This window comes from Drosophila arizonae, chromosome 3, assembly GCF_054131065.1.
Source record: "Drosophila arizonae isolate 15081-1271.41 chromosome 3, UAZ_ARI_1.0, whole genome shotgun sequence".
NCBI classification, from domain to species: domain Eukaryota; kingdom Metazoa; phylum Arthropoda; class Insecta; order Diptera; family Drosophilidae; genus Drosophila; species Drosophila arizonae.
This window is the reverse complement of record NC_142923.1, coordinates 25571966-25591884: the sequence shown is the minus strand read 5'-3', so window position 1 is coordinate 25591884 and position 19919 is coordinate 25571966. Positions and strand designations below refer to the sequence as shown.

Sequence of the window (19919 nt, the reverse complement as noted above, 5' to 3'; positions counted from 1 at the left end):
CTCAAATATCCTCAGTAATCCCAAAGTCCTTATCTAGATACTTTTAAATAGAATATGAATATGTATATTGACTATTATTCATTATTCATCTGTCACGTGACATACATACTCACGGCAATTTGAAATTGTTATACGGCTCAGCAAATCGAATTTCTCCAATGCCAACTAAATGCCGCTTTTCACTGTAAATTACTTAACTATTTTGCCCAGTTTTGCTTTGCCGCACAATTTGCTCAGTGCATTTTGTTGCACAATTACAATTCATGCCACAAAGCAGCAAAGCGGGAAAATGATGCAGAAGAAGAAGACGAAGAAAAAAGATGGGAAAAACGGCCAAAGCGCTAAGTTGGTCATGACATTCAAAAAGGCCAAACACAGGTAATGGCCACTATTTAGATGTGCATGTGTGTGAGTGTGATTGTATATGTGAGCATATATGTGTGTGTTTAAGGCTGGCCTACTGCAAATGGGTAATTCGATGATTCTTACCCATTTTGAAATTGCGATAAATGGGAGAGACTTTTTTATGCCGTGAACTTAAGAATGATTAAACTGTGTATTATAGGCAGATGACTCTTAATTTAACTACATATGTATATACATATGTATTTTACATTTATTTAACTGTAGTTGTATTGATATTGCATGGATTCAAGGATGATGAATGTACAAATCTCTGTTCAGATCAATGACGAGATCTCTTAGAGAAAAAAAGGTATGAGCCTTCGTTATGAAATTTTTATTTTTCTGCATATTTTACTCAATTTTCCTCTTAATACATATTTTTGTAAATAGATTTTATAGATTTCGATTAACTTTTTAATTTTACTATCGCGAAAGCTAAATGGTTTATATTATGTCCAGTCTTGTTAGTAATATATTTTTCTATCCAATTCATATGGGTACATAATATTTCCTAAAATTAAAATAATTATTTAATAAATTAGTTCAGCACACAATTGTAGTATATCTGAATTGCTTATTAATTTAATTTTAAGTTATTTATTATATACCTTTTTTTTTAAGGCTGGAAGAAACGTATTCTTCAATTTTAATTTTTAGTACACAATGTGGTAGTTGGAATAATATAATACATATTAATTAAATGTAATAGAAACGGGATTGTCTTACTGTCATTGATTAATTAGGGCTCTTATTTATTATTAGTATTGATGGACTCTTTTTACATCGTTTAAAACACCGAACGTGTGCATTTATAATACACCTCTTTAGGGCCATTTGCAAAAATTTTGAGGTTGTCTTTAATAGGGTGATAACTTTTGACCCCCTTTCTGTAATAGTACGTAACTAAAACATTTTAAGATTAAAATCAAATACATTACAGAGTAGCACAATGATATTTGAATTAAAATCAAATACATTCAAAAGTTAAGTTGACAAATTCCTATTAAGTCAACTTTAATAAATTGAGAGACTTAAATTGAAGTGGAAATTGGCTTGAATCACAGGTTATCAGATTAACAGATTATCAGATTATTATACAGAGAAATTTTAGCTATGAGACAGCTGCATATACATATTTATATTATAACTTTCTATTAGCTAGACATTCTGACTGGAACGGTTAGTGTTCGTCAATGGGAGATTTGACTGTAGTTGTGCATTTTGAAATTTACTTCATATTTACCAATATTCTAGAAATGCATGCATAGATGATTTCCTCGCAGTTAAGTAATTTTTAACTATCCGAAATTTTTATATTTTTATAAATAAATGAAATAAATAAAATTAGCTTAACTAAAATCCAATAAAATGGTTATTTTAAGAAATAATTTTCTTAAACTTCATTGTTTAAAAAATTGTTTTTAAAAATGTGTATAACTATATATAACTGTAAAAACTTGAGCTGTTTTGCCCATCTGCTAGGAAATTGGCAAGCTACAAATAAGTTTGTAAAAGTCAAACACTCAACATACATACATAGACATATATACAATATGCACATAGTTGAAGTTTATTGTAACTGCTAGCCATCAATTTTAATTCTTATCAATAACGTTATCATTGTCAGATTAATTGATTGCACCGTTCGTGATCGCCGTTGATTTTGTCTAAGCCGAGTCGAATTGTTATGCGCACTGCTTTACTTTCGAAACCCAATTCTATTTGACACATACACACACTTACACTCACACACAAACACAAGAAACACGAGCAAACACACACACACACACGCGTGCACATAGAAATTTCACGCAGAGGCAACCTAATTTGTCACTCAAACTCCGAACCGAAAGCAAATGTGGGACACATTTATTAATTTATGCATGCAACACGAATCGGCAAACAACAAATGCTAAAATGTACACACACACACAGACAGGGGGAGATGGACCGATAGAGAGAGAGAGGGATTCATGTATTTGCACAGAAATGTATGCAAATATCTATGTGTGCGTGCATTTATGCTAAGCAATGTGTGTTTAGCTGTGTGGGTGTGTGTGTGTATTGCAATCAAAGTTGACGTCGAAGCCGACACACAAAAAATAGAAAGTTTACGTGTTGCATTATTTGCCTGATGCAGTTGCCGCTGCTGTTGCTGCCACTGCCGCCGCCGCCGATGCCGCTGCTGCTGCTGTTGCAAGCATTTGCTGCAATTTTCTCTTTGCAATTTGATTGAATAAAATATTGTGTAAAAGCTAATGTCGACGTTTTTGCCAACTTTCCAACCGCAATCGAGGCTTCTAACTCGGTTACGGTTACTAGAAGCAATAATAATTACATTTGTCCCACTTTACTTTCACTTGGCGAGAGTCGAATGCGAATGCGAATGCGAATGCAACTGCTGCAACCGCAATTCGTTGGCAACTGCAACGGCGACGGCGACGGCGCGTCGGCAATGGCGGACGCCACACGGCAATAGAGACCGGCGTTAGCAGCGACGTCGACTTTGACTTTGTGACGTTGGGTAAAAATGTCTGCGTGTGTGTGGTGTGTGTTGTGTGTGTGAACGAGTGAGCGCTTGTGTTGGTGTGTTGCATGAAAAGTTGCAACTTTTTCCAGTCGCTTGGTTGGTGGAAATTGTTTACCGTTGCCTGTTGGCAAAAAGGAAAAGTGGGTCAAGCGCAGCATTGTTGCCACACTATTGCAACGTCTACGGCTGTCGTGCATGTTGCACAGCGCGCTTTGTGGCACTTACTTGACAATTGCCAAGCAGGCCAAATTGTGAATTTCGTTTGCCGTCTTTGTTTTTCTCTATTTTTTTTTCTCGCATTTTTTCTGCACTGACATTTGCATTTCATTTGCAAAAATAGGCTGCAACGATAATTTTCTCTTTTCTTTTTGTTTTTCTTTTTTTTCCAAGCTAGACTCGTTTAAAGTGAGCATCCAAGGGTATAATATATGTAATTGTAAATATATGTATGTATGTACATAAGTATGCACTATTAAATCGAACTAAAAGCGATAAGTATCGATTACTTGTTACGTTTCTTGTTTTGCAATTGGTTTTGATTTTTAAAACGGCAAGTTTTGAATGGTCCGACAGCGTTGCCAGCTCAAAATAAAGGTGCGGTACCTAACATATGAAAAAGTACTACATTTGTACATAAATGAGTACAGCTATTGAACTATTTTTATTTGTTTTCGTTTTAACGTATTTCATTTTTGATTTTCAGAATAATAACAAAAACTAAAAAGTAGGAATATACGAATTGAATAAATGTAATGCATTTGTGTTGATTGTCAAAGGGATATTTCTGAAAAAAGTACGATGTACCATTGCTTAATTACAGTACAACTTTGTTGGTACAGTTGTACCTTTTACCACAAGTGATACCTAGTCGAGCACACCCCAAAATAGATGAAATGCTTTCTGTTTTTTCATTTAACATTTTTCCAATTTATTATCTATCATTTAAAGTTTGCGTATTACTAAATATTACATTTTATTTACTTTACAATGCGTTAGACACTTATTTGTTCTGTGTTTTACTTGTTTTTTTTTTTTTGTCTGCTGTCTCTTCTGTACATACAAAAATTATAATTATTAATTATAAATTTTTAATTTTTTTTGTTGATTTCTTTATTTGCACGATCTTTTTCATTGTGCTCTATAAGTATTTACATGTACTTAAGTAATTAATATGAAATCGAATAGAACGCAAAATTGGATGTTTTTGGTGGTCCGTATTATATGTATTATTATTATAGACTTGAAATATGCTTTTCGAATTGCTCAATCTATATTGTGTTTTTATCAAATGTATTCAGCATAGTCTTGTTGTTCAAGAAGAATCGGTTGTTGTAATGCATTAACTTAACGGTGTTTTATGTTGCTTTACGTAATTGACTAGTGTCCCAGGCCATATCCTGACTTTAGGATATTTCTTGGTCTGAAACTTACCAGATGTTAAATATTCAATAAGTTCAACTAGCTGCAGAGGCCACTGATTCAATTGATTCATACGTACGTCAAACAACATTTTCAGATGAAAAACCAAAACAAAAGAAAGTTATTTGCAAGTCACGGACTCCCTTTAGGAGAATTTAGATTCAGGAACTTGCTAATAGAGTGTTTATAGGCCTTATATACAGTACGTATGTGTATGTATGATATGAAATATAATCAAAAATTATATAGTGCATTATAATAATTGTTAATCTTTTGGTATAGTTTTGTTTGCCCGAATACAATTTCGTCTGCTTCTGCTTGTGAGATAAAACTAATGATAAAAATGTATGCTCAGCTTTTACTTCATTTAAAATTAAACAATGCTCAGCTGGTATAGAGAGTGTTCTATGCTTAGAAAAGTTGTGCACGCTAATGCAAGTATTCATTCTCTTAGTCAGTTTAGATCATAGGTATGATCGATTTCAAGATCGTATTTGAAATCTAACCGTAGTCAATATGGATAGATCATATTTGAAATGTGAGCATAATTAATAACACCTCTTAGTCGGAACTAAACTGAGTGTACTCAAAATTAAAGTGTTTCAATTGTTATCAAAATATTCAAAACAAAATAAAAAACAAAAAATAAAAATAAAAACGAAATTAGCTCGAGTGCACAACGATTGAAATGATTGTAATATGGATGAGGAGAAAGCTCTCATTGGTTATCGCCGATGCAGAATGTTAGAGAGTGTGCGTATTTGTTTCTGTAGCTCAGAGTCCATGAGGCGGCATTCCTTTTCAAAGATATCGCGCATCTGCTGCAGCTGGGGCAGCTTATCGGCCTGCATATTGAGCAGATCGCTGAAGAACTTGGACCAGACGTGCTTCTTTAGATATCGTGGCACCTTTTGCCGTATCTCCCAGCCGGCCGTGCGCTTCTCCGGCTGCATGTACTCCCCGAAGAGCATTACGTGCACTGTGCTGGCAATGCAGAACAGATCCGTTTCAAAGGACCACGAGCGCCCCTCCTGCATTTCGATGCACGTGAAGCCGTCCGTTTGCACCACCTTGCGGAACTTGGTGCGCTCGCCGTCGGGAAAGAGCGACAGATCGATGGCGCAACCGAAATCAATCAGTCGCAACGAAGGCTCCGGACTGTCCACATTCGGCACACGCATCAGCAGAAAGTTATCCGGTTTGATGTCCGCATGGATGATGTGCTGTTTGTGCAGGTGATCCACAATGTTGCAGATCTGTGCCGAGAAGTGCATGACGAGGGACTCGTGCATCACCTTCGTGGTGGCCTGACGTATCTTGTTATTGATGTCCAGCAGCGAACCGAAGGGCGAGAACTCGGTGGCAATTAGACTCGCATTCGGCGCTATGATCGCCGTTGATATGTCCATCAGTCCGGGCAGCACCTGCGGATCCCGAATGCGGCGGAGCACCTATACAAACAAAGATCCAAATTCCGTATTAATTATATTAAATATTTATTGTTAAGCAGAATATTTACCTGATCACATATGTAGATCTCCCAAGAATTTGGGGGCTTCTGGTACTTGAGTGCCACCAGGTTGCCGGAGCGCGTGTCGGTTGCCTTGTAGACAGATCCGTAGGAGCCGCGACCCACCTCCTTGTCGATATTGAACTGCACACTGTCCAACACGTTGAGGGTGCGCGTATTGGAGATTTTTGGCAGTAGCGTCTGCACCACTTTGTAGCTGGCGTGCTCATCGTTGTCTCCCGGGAAATTCAGTTTGGTCAAGAATGCGCGACACAATTCGCTGTTAAACGGATCGATGGCCACCTTTTCCATATGACGGTCGATTGTCTCCAGGGCCTTGGACAGACGACGCTCCTGTGCCTCCGAGTCGTGCTGCGTGGCGAAATACGAGTTCTCCTGAAATGTGGAAAAGTCCGCGTTGCTTGTGGCGGTTTGTGTCGTCGTCATGTTGTTGTTGTTGTTATTGTTGTTGGTGGCATGCTGGGACTTGTTGTTGCCACCGCAAGCCAAGTGGGAGGCATCACGCACATGCAGTCCATCCACGGCTAAAGCCAGCGAGTTGTTCGAATTGTCATGGCCCCCGGCGCTGGAGAACGAGAAGTTGGCGTTGTCATTGAAGGTAGCGTTGTGTATGGGCGCCGCAGCAGCCTCTGAGTCCGCATGGCCTGGACCAGTGTCCACGCCATTCGCCACCTGATCGGGCACTGAGCAGGACGAGTTGCTGTTGCTGCACAGCTCCCGCTGAAACTTGCTCTGTTTCGCCTTGGAACGAGCACGTCGACTCTCGTTCGCTGTGCTCTTTGGCGTCGAGGTCTGACCCAGCATATACGGATGGAAATGATGGTTGCCGTTGCGTTGGCGCGGCACTGCAGTCGCTCCACTCCAGTCCTGCACAATTTTGGGCGAAGCGGCAAGCTTCTGTATGGGCGTGACAGCAGGAGCCGGCGCAGGCACTGCTACAGGCTCGGGCGCCGGCGAAGGCAGCTCCTGCTGCTGATGGTAAATGCTCTCGATTTTATAAGCACTGTATGTGCTACTCTCCAGCGTGCGTTCCTTCTTGAACTTAATCTTGATGGAGCGATTCTGCTCCTCGAACGTTGTCTTGGCACTGAAATGCATGTTGCCATCGACGCCATTGCTGTATTCCTGGTTGACGGGCTCTGCATCATGGTCCTGCTGATCGGAGCCCTCCTCGTCCGACTCCTCCTCTGATTGCTCTTCACCTTCGTCGTCCTCATCGGGCTCAGAATTTACTTCCTCTGCTCCTTCAGTGTGCTGCGCATAGAGTTCGCCATTCACCTCCGACATATAGTAGGATCTCTCTGTCTGATAGGAATCGTATAGTTGCTGCTGTTGCTGTTGTCCAGCCTGTCCAGCCGGATAGGTAGGTTCCTTCTTTAGTTGCTGGTCATGCTCTGCAGGCTCTTGTACTTTGACATTTAGCGACTGTAGCGGCGCTTGCGCTTGCGCCAGTTGCTTGCGCTGCTCCAGCAGCTCGATATACTTGCGGGCCAGCAGCTCTTCCGGACTATATTCGATGCCTGCTCCGGCCGGATAAACCAGCTGCTTGGCATAGTGACAGACGCGCGAGGGATCGTCTGGCTCCTCTAGAGTCAGTGCCGGCTTCCAGGTCTCGTGATTGTTGCGCCCATAAGCATGAAAATTGCGCGGCAAACGCACGCCGCCCACTTCCGTCAGAGAATCCGCAGGCTGTGCCTGTTGCTGTGGATATGCCTCGTTGGAGGTGGCAGGCAACGCCACCTGCTCAAGCTGTCCCTGTACTTGTGCTTGTGCTTCATAGCATGTGTTTGTGTTTGTGGCGGGCTAAAAGAGAAGAATAGGTATTTAGTTATCATGTGGGAGGCATTAATAAAGTTGCATACTCTATTTTGGTGCAAGATGGGTGAGTAGTGTGGATGTGCCACCGTTTGATTGGGTGCAGCAGCAAGTGCGGGCTGATGAAACTGCTGCTCAAAGCGTGCTGCCACCGCAGGAGGCGGCTGTAACAGTTTAAAGAGACTCGATGAGCTGAGTGATGCACATTAAATGAAATCTAGTCAACGTTACCTGTTCCTGTTGCTGGTAGTGAGTTGGAGGCGGTGGCTGTTGTTGCTGCTGTGGCTGTTGGCCATGTATATGGGGCAGATAGGCTAGCTCCTGGGGATGCTGCTGATATTGATGAAAGTTCTCCTGATGTAAATGATGGGCTCTTAATGCTGTGGCTGGCGCAGGATGTGGATAGACTGGCTGCTGATGCTGGTGTTGATGCTCCTGTTGCTGGTGATGACTTTGTGTGTATGCTGTTAGCTGCTGCAGTGCGTCATGGGGAGGCGGCGCCTGGTGCTGGTGTTGTTGTTGGTGCTGCTGCTGCAGTTGCTGCACTTGTTGCTGTTGCTGCTGCTGCTGGTAAAACATTGAGCGGCTATAGGTAAACTTGGCATGGGCACTTTGAAGCTCATCACTGCTATGGGCTTTCTCTTGAAAAGCCAGATTGAATACTGCCTCGGCGTCCTTAAACTGTTCGTGCGCCTCGTAGTAACTGGCCCAGCCTATGTAAAATGCAGCCACCTGGCGTCCAGTGCCGCGCTGGAAGAGCACCTGATAGAATCGCAACTGGTCAGTCTGCATGGCAATGTATTTAAGCCACAGGCGCACTAGCCGCACGTCCTGCCTGTAGTAATCGTCGTGCTCGTAGACTGTGAGACAGCGCTCGAGCGTTTCGCGAAATTTGCGATCTGGGTCGCTGTGCGCATGGTTTTCATACCAGCAGATGTAGTTGTACCAGTGATCCAGTGGATCAGGGCCCTGGTAGAGCGATATTGCATGTTCCCATGCCTGCTTGTCCTTTAGGAAGTTGTTCACCTCGTCGGGACTCAAATTCACATTGACACTGTTTGTTTGGGTTTGGTTCGGGTTGGCCCGCATATATGAATGCATGGCCATGCTGATGGATGTGCAGCCAGAGTGGTATCTAGACTTTAGCTGTACCTTAAAAGCATTTGCATTTGTACACACAAGTTTCGTAATAATACAAAATTATTTACACTGCTCTTTGACCGAGGCCGTAGCGGAGGTGGGGGTGTATATATATTTAAACGACAATTAAAAGTCAATCTATATACTTTGCTGCAGTCGGATTAAATGTTTTGTAATATTATTGCGTTCACATTCAATAACTTTCAACAATTCAACAAAAATTTACTTCTATTTTAATGTTTTTTATGTCGCTGTGGAGTTGATAAGCTATCGTTTCAGTTTCATGGCGGCTAACCGATAACACAATAAGCAACACTGGTAGATTTCATTAAATTCTATGAGGGGTGTTCCTATAAGAAAATGTAAAATAATAACACATCTAGATTTTCCCCCATCAATTTAATAAAAAATTTTAACATACCTGTTTGAAAAAAATTGATTACCATAATTTTTAATAAACACACATTTTTTCTTTTGCTGCGTCTTAATTATATAAGTAAATTAACTGGACAAGTCTTTAGAATTAATAGATAATAAGGAAACGTTGCTGTTAATTGAATGCATATTAAGAAACATATGAAGCGTGAAAATTCAAAATTCTTATCCGAAACTTTGATTTACTATTGATTCTAAACCAGTTGCTTGAAGCCCTGAAAGTAAAAAACAACCAAAGTGGTTCAAGAGGTTCCCCATAATAATCTCGACAATTCTATTAACGACTTAATTTACTTCCACGATTAAAAAAGTGACAAATCATAGAGTACGTGTACTATAATATTTAATAGAGCTTATATTTTAATTATTTTATTAATTTTAAAGGAAATCATTTGCATAGTCCTAAGATTGACAACACAGTTATAATAGATGTTGCTTATTGGGAACAAAATGGAATCGGCATAAACAGTCTATCAAAATACTGTTTGGGTATGTTAAATAGTTACATCGAAATATATCGATAAGTTCACAGCCCCCTCTCTACACCTATGTTTTAGTCTTTTTGCTATAATACATTGTTTTTATAAAAACTCACAAACCACAAAAAATTTACGTGTTTAATGCTTAATCGTTGACTGTGCAATATTTCTTTTGTGTTCTTTTTACGTGCAAATTGCTGATTAAACATACATAACTAAATCTTATACTGCAAACATACTCCTGAAACGCCGAGGCTGAATTTACAACTGCAACACACTGGAAGCCTTTATCGATTTCACCTCAAATGTATAAATACAGTGTATTAATGCAATAAAATTTATATAACTACATATTGTTATATCCATGCAGAATTAATCCAAAACCTCATCATACACCGAAGAATTCATATCAATGATCCCATACATTGTAAAACATTTATGAATTATACAAATGAAAAATGTATGTATTTACCCGCATACATACGAACATATTAATGTTACTGCACAAGATAGAGCGAATCTAATTTTAATTTTTAATTGCTATATTTAATTTGCAAACATATCTATTATTAAATATTAGTTAATTGTCCAAGAATTGTTCTTTTGATAAATAGCTTCGTTTTAGGTTTATTCTTTGTTCATTATTTAGTCGCAGAGAAAAGTGGAGTCTTTTGCTAACTTATATTGTAGAACGCGAGCTTAGCTCATCAAATTGCTATTCAATTGACGTGTCTTGTATATTGAATGTCTCTTTTGGTTATTAATCAAGCCCACATATATATAAACAATTAGATAACGGCCATAAACTGAACTTACGGATAACACACACACACACACACACACACAGCAGCAGCAGCGCTTAGATAATGGAAGTATCGGCCGATCCCTATGATCCATACGAACAGAAATTGTATCAGATGTTTCAGAGTTGTGAGACATCAGATCGTAACAATGGCCTGCTCGACGAAGTCTCACTAACACGCCTCTGCCAGTTGCTCCAGTTGCGTGACCAGGGCTCGGCGCTGATCTCCAGCCTAACTGCGAGCTGTCCCAGCTCCAAGTTGGGCGTTTCATTTGAACAGTTTAAGGTGGCGCTACTGAACTTTCTGGGCCCCGAATTCGAGAGCTCGTCGCGGTCCGCATTGGGCACAGCATCTGGATTTAAAGGTAAGCTGCAAATTTACCTAACCATTATCGTCACCTGGCAGTCATAAAACGTTCCGTGTGCCTAAAATTACACATTTTATGAGGGGTGCAGCAGGATTAGCAGTTCGCTGCATTTTGATTGCTTGGTCAGGTAACAATAATGGAGCACTTAAATACATTTGGTTCTAAGGGTTCGCACATCAGTTGCGATTAGTTGCTCAAAGTGACAGAATGGGCACACGATTATATTACAAGCAGCGCAAGAGTTGCGCAGATCCTATTATTGAAAAGCTGGCGGCTCGTTTCGGTAGACAAAATCACCGCAGGAGAATATCACAAATAAATCACTAAAATTCTTCTGCTCTTTTACAGAACGTTCCTTGGTGATCAGTGACGAGTCAGCTACCAAAATCTACTCTGAGATACATCACGAGGGCGACGCTTCCGATCGTGAGGTCTCTCCCAAGCTGATAGTGGGCACCAAGAAATATGGACGTCGCTCACGGCCACATCAGATTCTAGGTCTCGACGTTACGGACTCGGACAATACGGACGAGGATCAGCACAAGAGCCTAAACGGCTGCAATGATCACACCGTTCAAGTAAGACGCTGGCCAACAACAAGTGATTGTCCATTTCTGTTTATTAATCAATTCGTTTCCTTTTAGGTGCATCGGTCATCCTCACAAAGCGATCTTCCTGGCAGTCGAGTCTTGCGCTCCGTCCACTACAGCGGCAGCAAGCTCAAGCGTTGCGCCTCGCTACCGGCACGCAAAAATATGCACTCCAAAATGATGACAACATCAGCCACAACGAGCGCCACAACGTCCTCGACAGTAGGTACGCAAGTCGGTAATAGCAGCAAAAAATGTAATCTTAGAGAGGCACAAAAGGAGTGCAGTAGCGTGGAATCGCTGGGTAAGTGCAGAGTGAGATAACACAATGTGTGTGGTCTCTCGCTATATAACACTTGGAACAAGATCCAAATTATAATTATGCAAATGCATGCTGTTGTGTGGATATGTTTGAGCTGCAGTTGAAAAGCCAGAAGACAGAATATGAATATAAATGCATTGAAATGAATATAAATATATAGAAAGCAAAAGGAATATTTGATCATTAGCATTAGCTTCTCCAGCTTTAGAGATACGGTCAAATCTATAGTTTTGGCAAACAGCTGTCATCTGTTATTATGGATTTCAACTGCTAACGCTTTAATTAATTATTGTGTGTCGTAATTATATTATTAATAGTCTTCATGCTTGCAGAAATGATGACGCCACATCAGCTGGAGACGATCAGTGCGCACAGCCTTATTGAGACCTGGGAAATGGCGAATATCGTTAATAGTGTGGGTCTATTGCATGCCCTGGGCTTCGACGATGAGGATGAGGAGGTGAACATTAATCAGTTGACCAAAGTGCTTGAGGAAGAGCTGCGTGGCCTGGAGCACGATCCAAATACGAATGTGCTGCGTGCGCTAATAGCGCTGCAAGCTGTGGAACTGGGCTCACTGCGTCAGGCATATCGTCAGCAATATCAAGAGAATCAGAAACTGCGATCCGATAACAAGGCGGCCAATCAGCGCGTGGCGATGTTGGCAGCCGAGGTGGATGAGCGGCATGCCATGTTGGAGGACAACTGCAAAAAGGAGGTGCAACAGCTGGAGCAACGGCATGCGAGTATGGTGCGCGAATTGACACAGCGTATTACAAGCGATCGTGACCATTGGACCAGCATGACAGCAAAACTGGAAGCTCAGATTAAGAGCCTCGAGCAAGAGGAGATTAAGCTGAAGACTGAGCTGGAACTGGTGCGCACTGAAAATAGCGAACTGGAGATGGAGCAGCAGAAGGTCCATCTGCAAATGACTGAGCTACTGGAGCAAAACATTAAGTTGAACAAGGAATTGGCCATGTCTGAGCCCATTCGGTCCGAAACGAAATCAGAAAACAACGATCATGCTGTCATCGGGCGAGATAAGTCGTCTGACGATGATGAGATGCTGCACGTTATGGAAAAGATGACCGCATTGCAAATGGAGAACGCCCAGCTGCGCGACAAAACTGATGAGCTGACAATGGAAATCGAGAACCTGTACGTTGATCTGGCGCGCACAAAGTCTAGAAAAAAGCAAGCTGCTTCGCCTGCCACTGCGAGTGCGTCTGCTGCGGAGTCAACCGAAGGCGAAGAGCTGGAGGCTGTAAGCGTTGCGCTGGCCACGAAACGGCGAGGTGACTCACCAAGCAAGCCGCACATAACTGGGGAAAGCCCGCGGCTGGGAAAACAGCGCAAGTGTTCAGAGGCAGGCGAGGTTAGTGATAATAGCGGCGATTGGCTAGCCCTCAATTCGGAATTACAACGCTGTAAGAATCACGAGGAGGAGATCGCTTCGCTACGGCGAACCATAGAGCAGTTGGAACAAGATCTACAGGCGGCAACTGCCAAGTCAACGGAGAGTAGCAGCCGTGCCACGCCGCCGGAGACACGCTGCAAGGAGCTAGAGATCAGTTTGGAGCAAATGCAGCGAGCTTATGAGGACTGCGAAGATTACTGGCAGGCCAAACTAAGTGAGGAACGTCAAATGTTTGACAAAGAGCGGCACATATACGAAGAGGAGCAGCTGGAAAGCGACAAAAAGTTCACTGAGCTGATGGAGAAGGTGCGGGAATATGAGGAACAATTCAGCAAAGATGGTCGGCTGTCGCCAATCGATGAGCGCGATATGCTGGAACAGCAATACGTGGAGCTCGAGGCGGAGGCCGCAAGTCTGCGGAGCAACTCAATTCGCATGCTGGAAGAGAAATCTCAACAGATTAGCGCATTACAGTGCGAGATCGAGGATTTGCGTACACGTCTAGGCGAAAGCGTGGAAATCCTAACCGGTGCATGTGAGATCAACTCCGATGCACTGCAGCAGATCAGTGGGCAGTCGGGCCAAAGGCCTGCCAGCTCACCCATTAGTTACCTGTGGCACCAGAGCACAATCCAGGAGCCGCTGAAAACATTTGACGGTGCCAGCGAGGAAAACAGCGCCAAGGTCTTGGCTCTGCTTGGCGAATCGCCGACTCACAAAGCGACCAGCCGGTAAGTACAACTTGAGCACCCGCTGAATCGGCTTGTATGTATGCTGTATGCTTTGCAATCACTCTGTGTATGTGTATGTCTCACCTTATCTTAATAAAAAATGATCATGTAGTCATAAGTGTATGAATGAATGTGTTTTTTTTTCCACTCATTAAATAAATTAAATAGAACCGTTTATGTGATTGCCTGTTTCTGTTGATTAAATGCTAGCTTGACTGACTTGAAAACACCCTGCACTTTCCTATTATTTATTGCCTTCCTGCTTGTTTCATTGATTTTTCATTACCTTATCAATAATTGAGAATATGATTTGCACATTGCACATGCATGTTTTCATTAAAAATATAAATATATATTTTGGTTTCACCCATGTCGAAGGTATAACTAGACGAGTAGAATTCAATTTAAATATATGCTTGAGAAATGGGGAGTACAATTTTTATTTTAGAATATAGTCTCTATATATAATATATTAAAGAATATACAATATTATGTTTATAATATATTATAATAATATAAGGGAAAATGTAAAATTTTGGTACATCAATTTCCATAATGCGGGACTATAGGAGGCATAAGTGCAGCACCGGGGCTTACTGTCTTCATTATTATTGTTGTATTGTAATTAAAGATAGTTTAAAAAACTTAAAATAAATATATTTATATATTTAAAGATTCTACTAATGTAAAGAAAATTTGGGAAAATATTTTAAAAGACACAAAGACCATTTCTCTGATACATAAAATAACATTTCACATTAATTAGAAAATTGGTTAAGGGTTGATAAACTAGGGTAAATGAGCCATAACTAATGCATTGGGCGTGGTCAAAAGAAACTGGTTATAGCTGACTGTGGAAGTGGCAATTAAAGTGCGATAAGCTAACGTTATGCGTGCATAATAATAATCATTTTGGTTTTCGAACTCATTGATTTTTGTGTTGTGCTGTTGATGTTCCCCCTTTTTCGTTTTTATTAACCCTTTGCCAATGGCCCTTGCACTCAAGCTAATTAGAGTTTATTTTGTAGAAACAACCTTACTACATCTACAACATCCATCTTTAGTACTACACCAGTTGATACTTCGCCATCGAGCCCCTCGCTTACAAATACTGATACCAAATATGCTTCGTCGGTCAGTATTTGCACGCCGGCGCCCATTTGCAAGCCCAAATCGCCGCCGTCTGAAGGCGAAATCGCTGATAGTGAGACATCGTCAACTGCATCGAATAAGAGCTTTGACTCGCACAGTATAGTGTCGACGAGTAAAGCCTCTTGCTTAAGCAACGAGAAATGCAATAGCCCAAGTGTCCTTAAGGAGGAATTAAAGCGTCTCAAGTTTTTTGAGCTTTCGCTCAAGGAGCAGATCAAGGATTTGAGCCTGCAACGTGACGGTTTGGTCATGGAACTGCAACAGTTGCAGGAAGCACGTCCCGTTCTCGAGAAGGCATATGCGGTAAAGATAATGGCGATTATTGTCGATTACAATCTTGTTATCAGAGTTCTATATTTTTACCTAGCGAACTACACATCCGACACTTCAGCAGCGACTTAATCAACTCGAGTTGCGCAATCGTCATTTGCAGAATGTAGTTAAACAGCAGCAAAAATATACCGAGTCCCTGATGCAGCGTAAGCGTAGCCTAATTTATCAAGGTTTGAGTTATGTTTAATCTTTGATCATTTGTATTTCGTAGAATCGTGGCGTCAGCATCAAGTGGATCTCAACGAATTGCATAGCCGCATCGAAGCACAAGCCGTTTTAATTGCCGATCAGACACAGCGTCTGCAGAACGCCGATATTCTTGTGAAGGATTTGTATGTGGAGAACTCGCATCTGACTGCCACAGTGCAGCGCCTGGAGCAGCAAAGGGCGCGAGTCAATCTCATTCACCAACAGCAGCAGAAACAACAAATTGGCGCTCCGCTGAGCTCTGGAATTCCTTAAAAATTATGCAGCAAAGAAGCAGAAAACTACAACGGAAGCACATCGAAGTTATACGTGTATATTAATCAATATACTCGGCACTATTGCTGCAGTGATATTGTTCAAAATATGAAATACATATATTTATTTACATGCTATTTACTTGTTTTATGTGTGTATGTCCGTATATAACTAACAATGTTCTCTATATGAATAAGTTTTCAACTTAAGAGCACCGATAGAAGCATCTATGTACTGAATAGAAAAATTCTCTGTACTGACTTAAAGATCAGTAATCAACTAATCGAACTTTATATTTTGGTATATACCAATGTTGACCTTATAAACTAACACAAAAAAGAAAACGAAAAAAAAAAAGACACAAATTAATAGAGTTAACACTAAAAATAGATAACAGTATTTTAAATCCATTGTACATGTTGAGGAAACGAAAGACCAAGTTTATCATGCGCATATAGGTATTGTTGATTTTATTGGTAATGAAGGAGTAAGAAAAGTCAAATGCAACTGAAAAGACCTGTAAATCTATTAACTTACAAATATGTATTTCGCACATTAAGTTAGCAAATAATCTTTAATTGTTTTTGTCAAATATTTATGTATTAACATAGCGAACAAATTAATTTATCAAAGATCGATTTAATACCTAGAGCTCGTAATATTATGTTATGGTCTGTGCTTGTTAATGTACGAACAAAATATTAAATTACTTTTTAAAAGTATAAAAATATATTAAACTAAAATACCGATTTACAAAGGAAAACTACAATTATATGAAATCTCTTCTTGTATTTACAAAAAAACAAAAAACATGTTACTCGATATACTACAGGAGCACTTACCGGAAACCGTTGACTACCAAGAAGTATGTATGCACAATAACTGCATACTATCTCCGCCGATATAAGATGAATGATTACAAATATAGGTTTTATTATTCACCATAATTGACAATAATCGTCTTCTGCAACCTCTTTATCAGATCCCATAATCCCATAATTATTTGCTCTGTGATTCGCATTGCCAGGTGTTTAAGACTCTGTCCTTTAGCCCTTTTAGCCAGTTTCATTGCAAATTTCTTAATTTGTATAAAAGTTTTAATTGATTATTTTAACAAAACATGTAAATTGTGCTTTATATACATATTATTATATATGGAAATCTTCATTGAAACTTGTACGGCTATAAAGCGTCCTATTCGCGGCCTCATTCTTCTTGCATAAGCGGCAGTGGCCACGTTTATAGACTGCCATTCCAGCTAAAATAAGAGGTATTGCCAATAGAATGGCAATGATAATGCCAATCCAGACAAGACTGCTACCCTGTGTTGCTGACTCAAAGTCCCCATTTACAATTTTTAGGACCTCCACGCCTTTTAGCTCCTCTGGGTATTCACACTTAACATTCTTAGCTAAAAGTGGCGTGGTACTGTTGACTCTTGGAATTAAGTACTTGATCATATATTCGTTGGAGGTATGGCAGTCCCATGGGTTGAAGCGTAGATCCAGCACGCTAAGCTTATCCCAGCGAACTATAAATTCTCTTGGCAGCGTTGTTAGATTACAGTTATTTAGGTATAGCTGAAATATATCATAAATAAACAGATGTCAGAAATAAACATAAATAATAGGATCTCCTTTTACCTTATCAAGCGGAGGGTAGTCTAAGAAGTCTCCTCCAGTAACATTCTTTGACAGAGCATGTAAATCGAGTTCTGTTAACATTTTGTTGTCACTCAGTATCAATTCTGTTAGATCTGTAAAAAATATAAGAAAAGTTATAGATGCATATCATTTAGCAAGCTATCGGCTTAAATATACTTACTTTGTAGTTCGCTGAAAGCACCAGGTCCAATTTTGTATATATCTTGCATATATGCCATTCTCAAATATTTCAAAGAAGTCATTGCTGGGAAAACACTAAAAACAAAAATTGGAATATGTCCCGAATTGTATTAAATTTTAAGTTTATTTTCCTTACTTTTCTCCCTCCAAGTTTCCAATAGGATTCTCATCTAACACAAGTCGCTTTAAGTTCTTGGAGAACGATAACGCTTTTGGCACTTGTTTAAACAAGTTTCCTGATAGTATCAGAGTATCAAGATCTCGGGGTCCATGAAGAATGGTGTCGGGCAAGGTCGAAAGTTCCATAAATGACATATCCAAAACCTGAATGTTTTAATTAATTAATCAATATATTTAAAGTGAATTAGCAATAATTAAGTACTTACCTTCAATGAAGACAATCCAGCAACTGCAGTTTCCGTCAGTCTATCGATCACTTGAAAAGTATTTGAAGACAAACTAAGCTCTTCAAGGTATGGGAGATGTTCAAACAAATCATCATTCAAAGAATGTATGAGGTTGTATCCCAAGTTAAGTGATTTTAAGTTTTTCAGAGGCTCAAAATCCTGTTGGGAATATGGACCTTTGAATACATCAGGTACTAAAGCTTTTGAAGTTAATTTGTTATTGGACAAATCAAGTTTGGTAAGCTCCGTTAAATTTTGAAAGGCTCCCAATGTAATGGAAGCTATTTGATTATAACCCAAATACAGATTCTTCACTCCATACGTTGGCAAGGCAGGAATAGTTGTCAAATTGTTGTGCTCCATTTTGATGGATTCGAAAACAATTGTCTGATTTTTAAGGCTCTTCCATTCTTCGTCCGTAAACCAGTCAGTCAATTTGTTGGTGCAATCAATTAGACTGTTTTCTACATCGCATACGCACTTTGTGCATATCGCGCTTGTGTTTTGTTTAGCGCTTGGCTGAAATAGAGAAATAGATAGCACATGAATATTGGTAATTGTAAATAGTTTCAGTTTACTATATTACAATAGTCAACTGAAGCTTCGGCTTAGTGACGGCATATTAAATTCGAAATAGGTGTTTCAATTTGTAATCGAATAATTCCCATCGAACTGAAATTAATCGATGATTCAAATGTACATAAATGCGTTCCACATAAAGTCATAAATCCAAATCTGAACACAAACGGACAGAGACCAAAAGATAACATACAATTCCAAAGTTTTTCATTCTCTTTTCATAGTAACCCAAATGATTCAGTTGATTCGTGATATGAGTCATTCGGGGGAAATAGTTATTAGGTGAATAAAATGAATATGTATGTATATTTATTAAATATATGTCAATTTTATTAAAAAATATGTGTTTATGTATGTAGACATACATACGCTTATACAAATCGTCTTAAAGAAACATACATATGTATGTAAATTGTGTATATATATTCGTATGTATGTATGCATGTGTCTTTGATACTACTCACCTCTGTTTTTGTTTCTTCACTTTTAACTGCGGAGTCTGTGATGCCTAGTGGCATTAGCGCACAGATTGTTGTTAAGATACAAATGGTAGCTCCAGCTATATTCATTCTAAATTGTATTCTTGACTCCGTTTATTTGCTAAATTATATGCGCACCGAGAAAAAACTAACTAACAAGTAAAGTTTTCTTTTCGAGGCTTATTCCCTGTTAACTGTTATCTAATCTTATCAGTCTTTGGGCGTAAATGGCATAATCAGACAGTATCAGCAGAAAGCAATGACGCGTTTGGACGTTAAATAATTAATTTCGAATACTTTGAGTATTTAAATTTATGTATATACATATGTATTTATGTAAGTACACCAAATTGGTTGCACTCAAAACATGCTTTAAAAGTCTGATAAAAATGTTTAGGTAACTGCAGCTTCATTGGAAAGGTCAATAAAGTAAAGACAGTATTTTGACATATTAAAGTCATAATTTCAAGTTTAGTTACATTTAATAAACTACAGTTTATAGTCACATATATTTATTTCTTTAAACTTAGGAAAATACGAACTAAACTTTTCGAAATTGAAATATTTATTGAATCAATGCAAAAGAAATTTACAGTTTTGCTATTATATTTGAATATCTCTGTAGATTGTATTCTGCTTCGGGGTGAATTGCATGTATTTTAGTGACGTACCAATA

General features: G+C 39.5%; 3 protein-coding genes across 15 annotated transcripts; 1 reads left to right on the top strand and 2 right to left on the bottom strand.

Moving 5' to 3' along the window:
- Positions 1–3891: 3891 nt before the first annotated feature.
- Positions 3892–9156, bottom strand: Bub1 (Bub1 kinase). Of its 4 annotated transcripts, none has more exons than XM_089465622.1 (5): positions 8909–9156; positions 7932–8852; positions 7748–7864; positions 5874–7688; positions 3892–5805 (listed from the first exon to the last, which is right to left on the bottom strand). In XM_089465622.1, exons 2-5 carry the CDS (start codon positions 8805–8807, stop codon positions 5080–5082), a joined length of 3534 nt encoding a protein of 1177 aa, XP_089321748.1. In that variant the 5' UTR covers positions 8808–8852; positions 8909–9156; the 3' UTR covers positions 3892–5079. The 4 variants fall into 4 exon arrangements, with proteins under 4 accessions (XP_089321748.1, XP_089321749.1, XP_017857988.1 ...); XM_089465623.1 differs by having other exon boundaries at positions 7932–8846; XM_018002499.2 differs by having other exon boundaries at positions 7932–9156.
- A 626-nt stretch (positions 9157–9782) lies between these two features.
- On the top strand, positions 9783–16071 carry Nin (blastoderm-specific gene 25D). Of its 9 annotated transcripts, none has more exons than XM_089465629.1 (9): positions 9783–10061; positions 10125–10214; positions 10547–10921; positions 11273–11502; positions 11569–11740; positions 12169–13987; positions 15016–15442; positions 15507–15618; positions 15684–16071. In XM_089465629.1, exons 3-9 carry the CDS (start codon positions 10621–10623, stop codon positions 15932–15934), a joined length of 3312 nt encoding a protein of 1103 aa, XP_089321755.1. In that variant the 5' UTR covers positions 9783–10061; positions 10125–10214; positions 10547–10620; the 3' UTR covers positions 15935–16071. The 9 variants fall into 9 exon arrangements, with proteins under 9 accessions (XP_089321755.1, XP_089321754.1, XP_017857991.1 ...); XM_089465628.1 differs by having other exon boundaries at positions 11569–11818; positions 15052–15442; XM_018002502.2 differs by having other exon boundaries at positions 11569–11818.
- Positions 16072–17009: 938 nt separating this feature from the next.
- On the bottom strand, positions 17010–19774 carry LOC108610421 (lumican). Of its 2 annotated transcripts, none has more exons than XM_018002515.2 (6): positions 19229–19774; positions 18165–18704; positions 17915–18102; positions 17759–17853; positions 17578–17690; positions 17010–17514 (listed from the first exon to the last, which is right to left on the bottom strand). In XM_018002515.2, the coding sequence occupies exons 1-6, from the start codon at positions 19331–19333 to the stop codon at positions 17083–17085; spliced, it is 1473 nt and encodes a 490-aa protein (XP_017858004.1). In that variant the 5' UTR covers positions 19334–19774; the 3' UTR covers positions 17010–17082. The 2 variants fall into 2 exon arrangements, with proteins under 2 accessions (XP_017858004.1, XP_089321769.1); XM_089465643.1 differs by lacking the exon at positions 19229–19774 and adding an exon at positions 18772–18857.
- Positions 19775–19919: the final 145 nt, after the last annotated feature.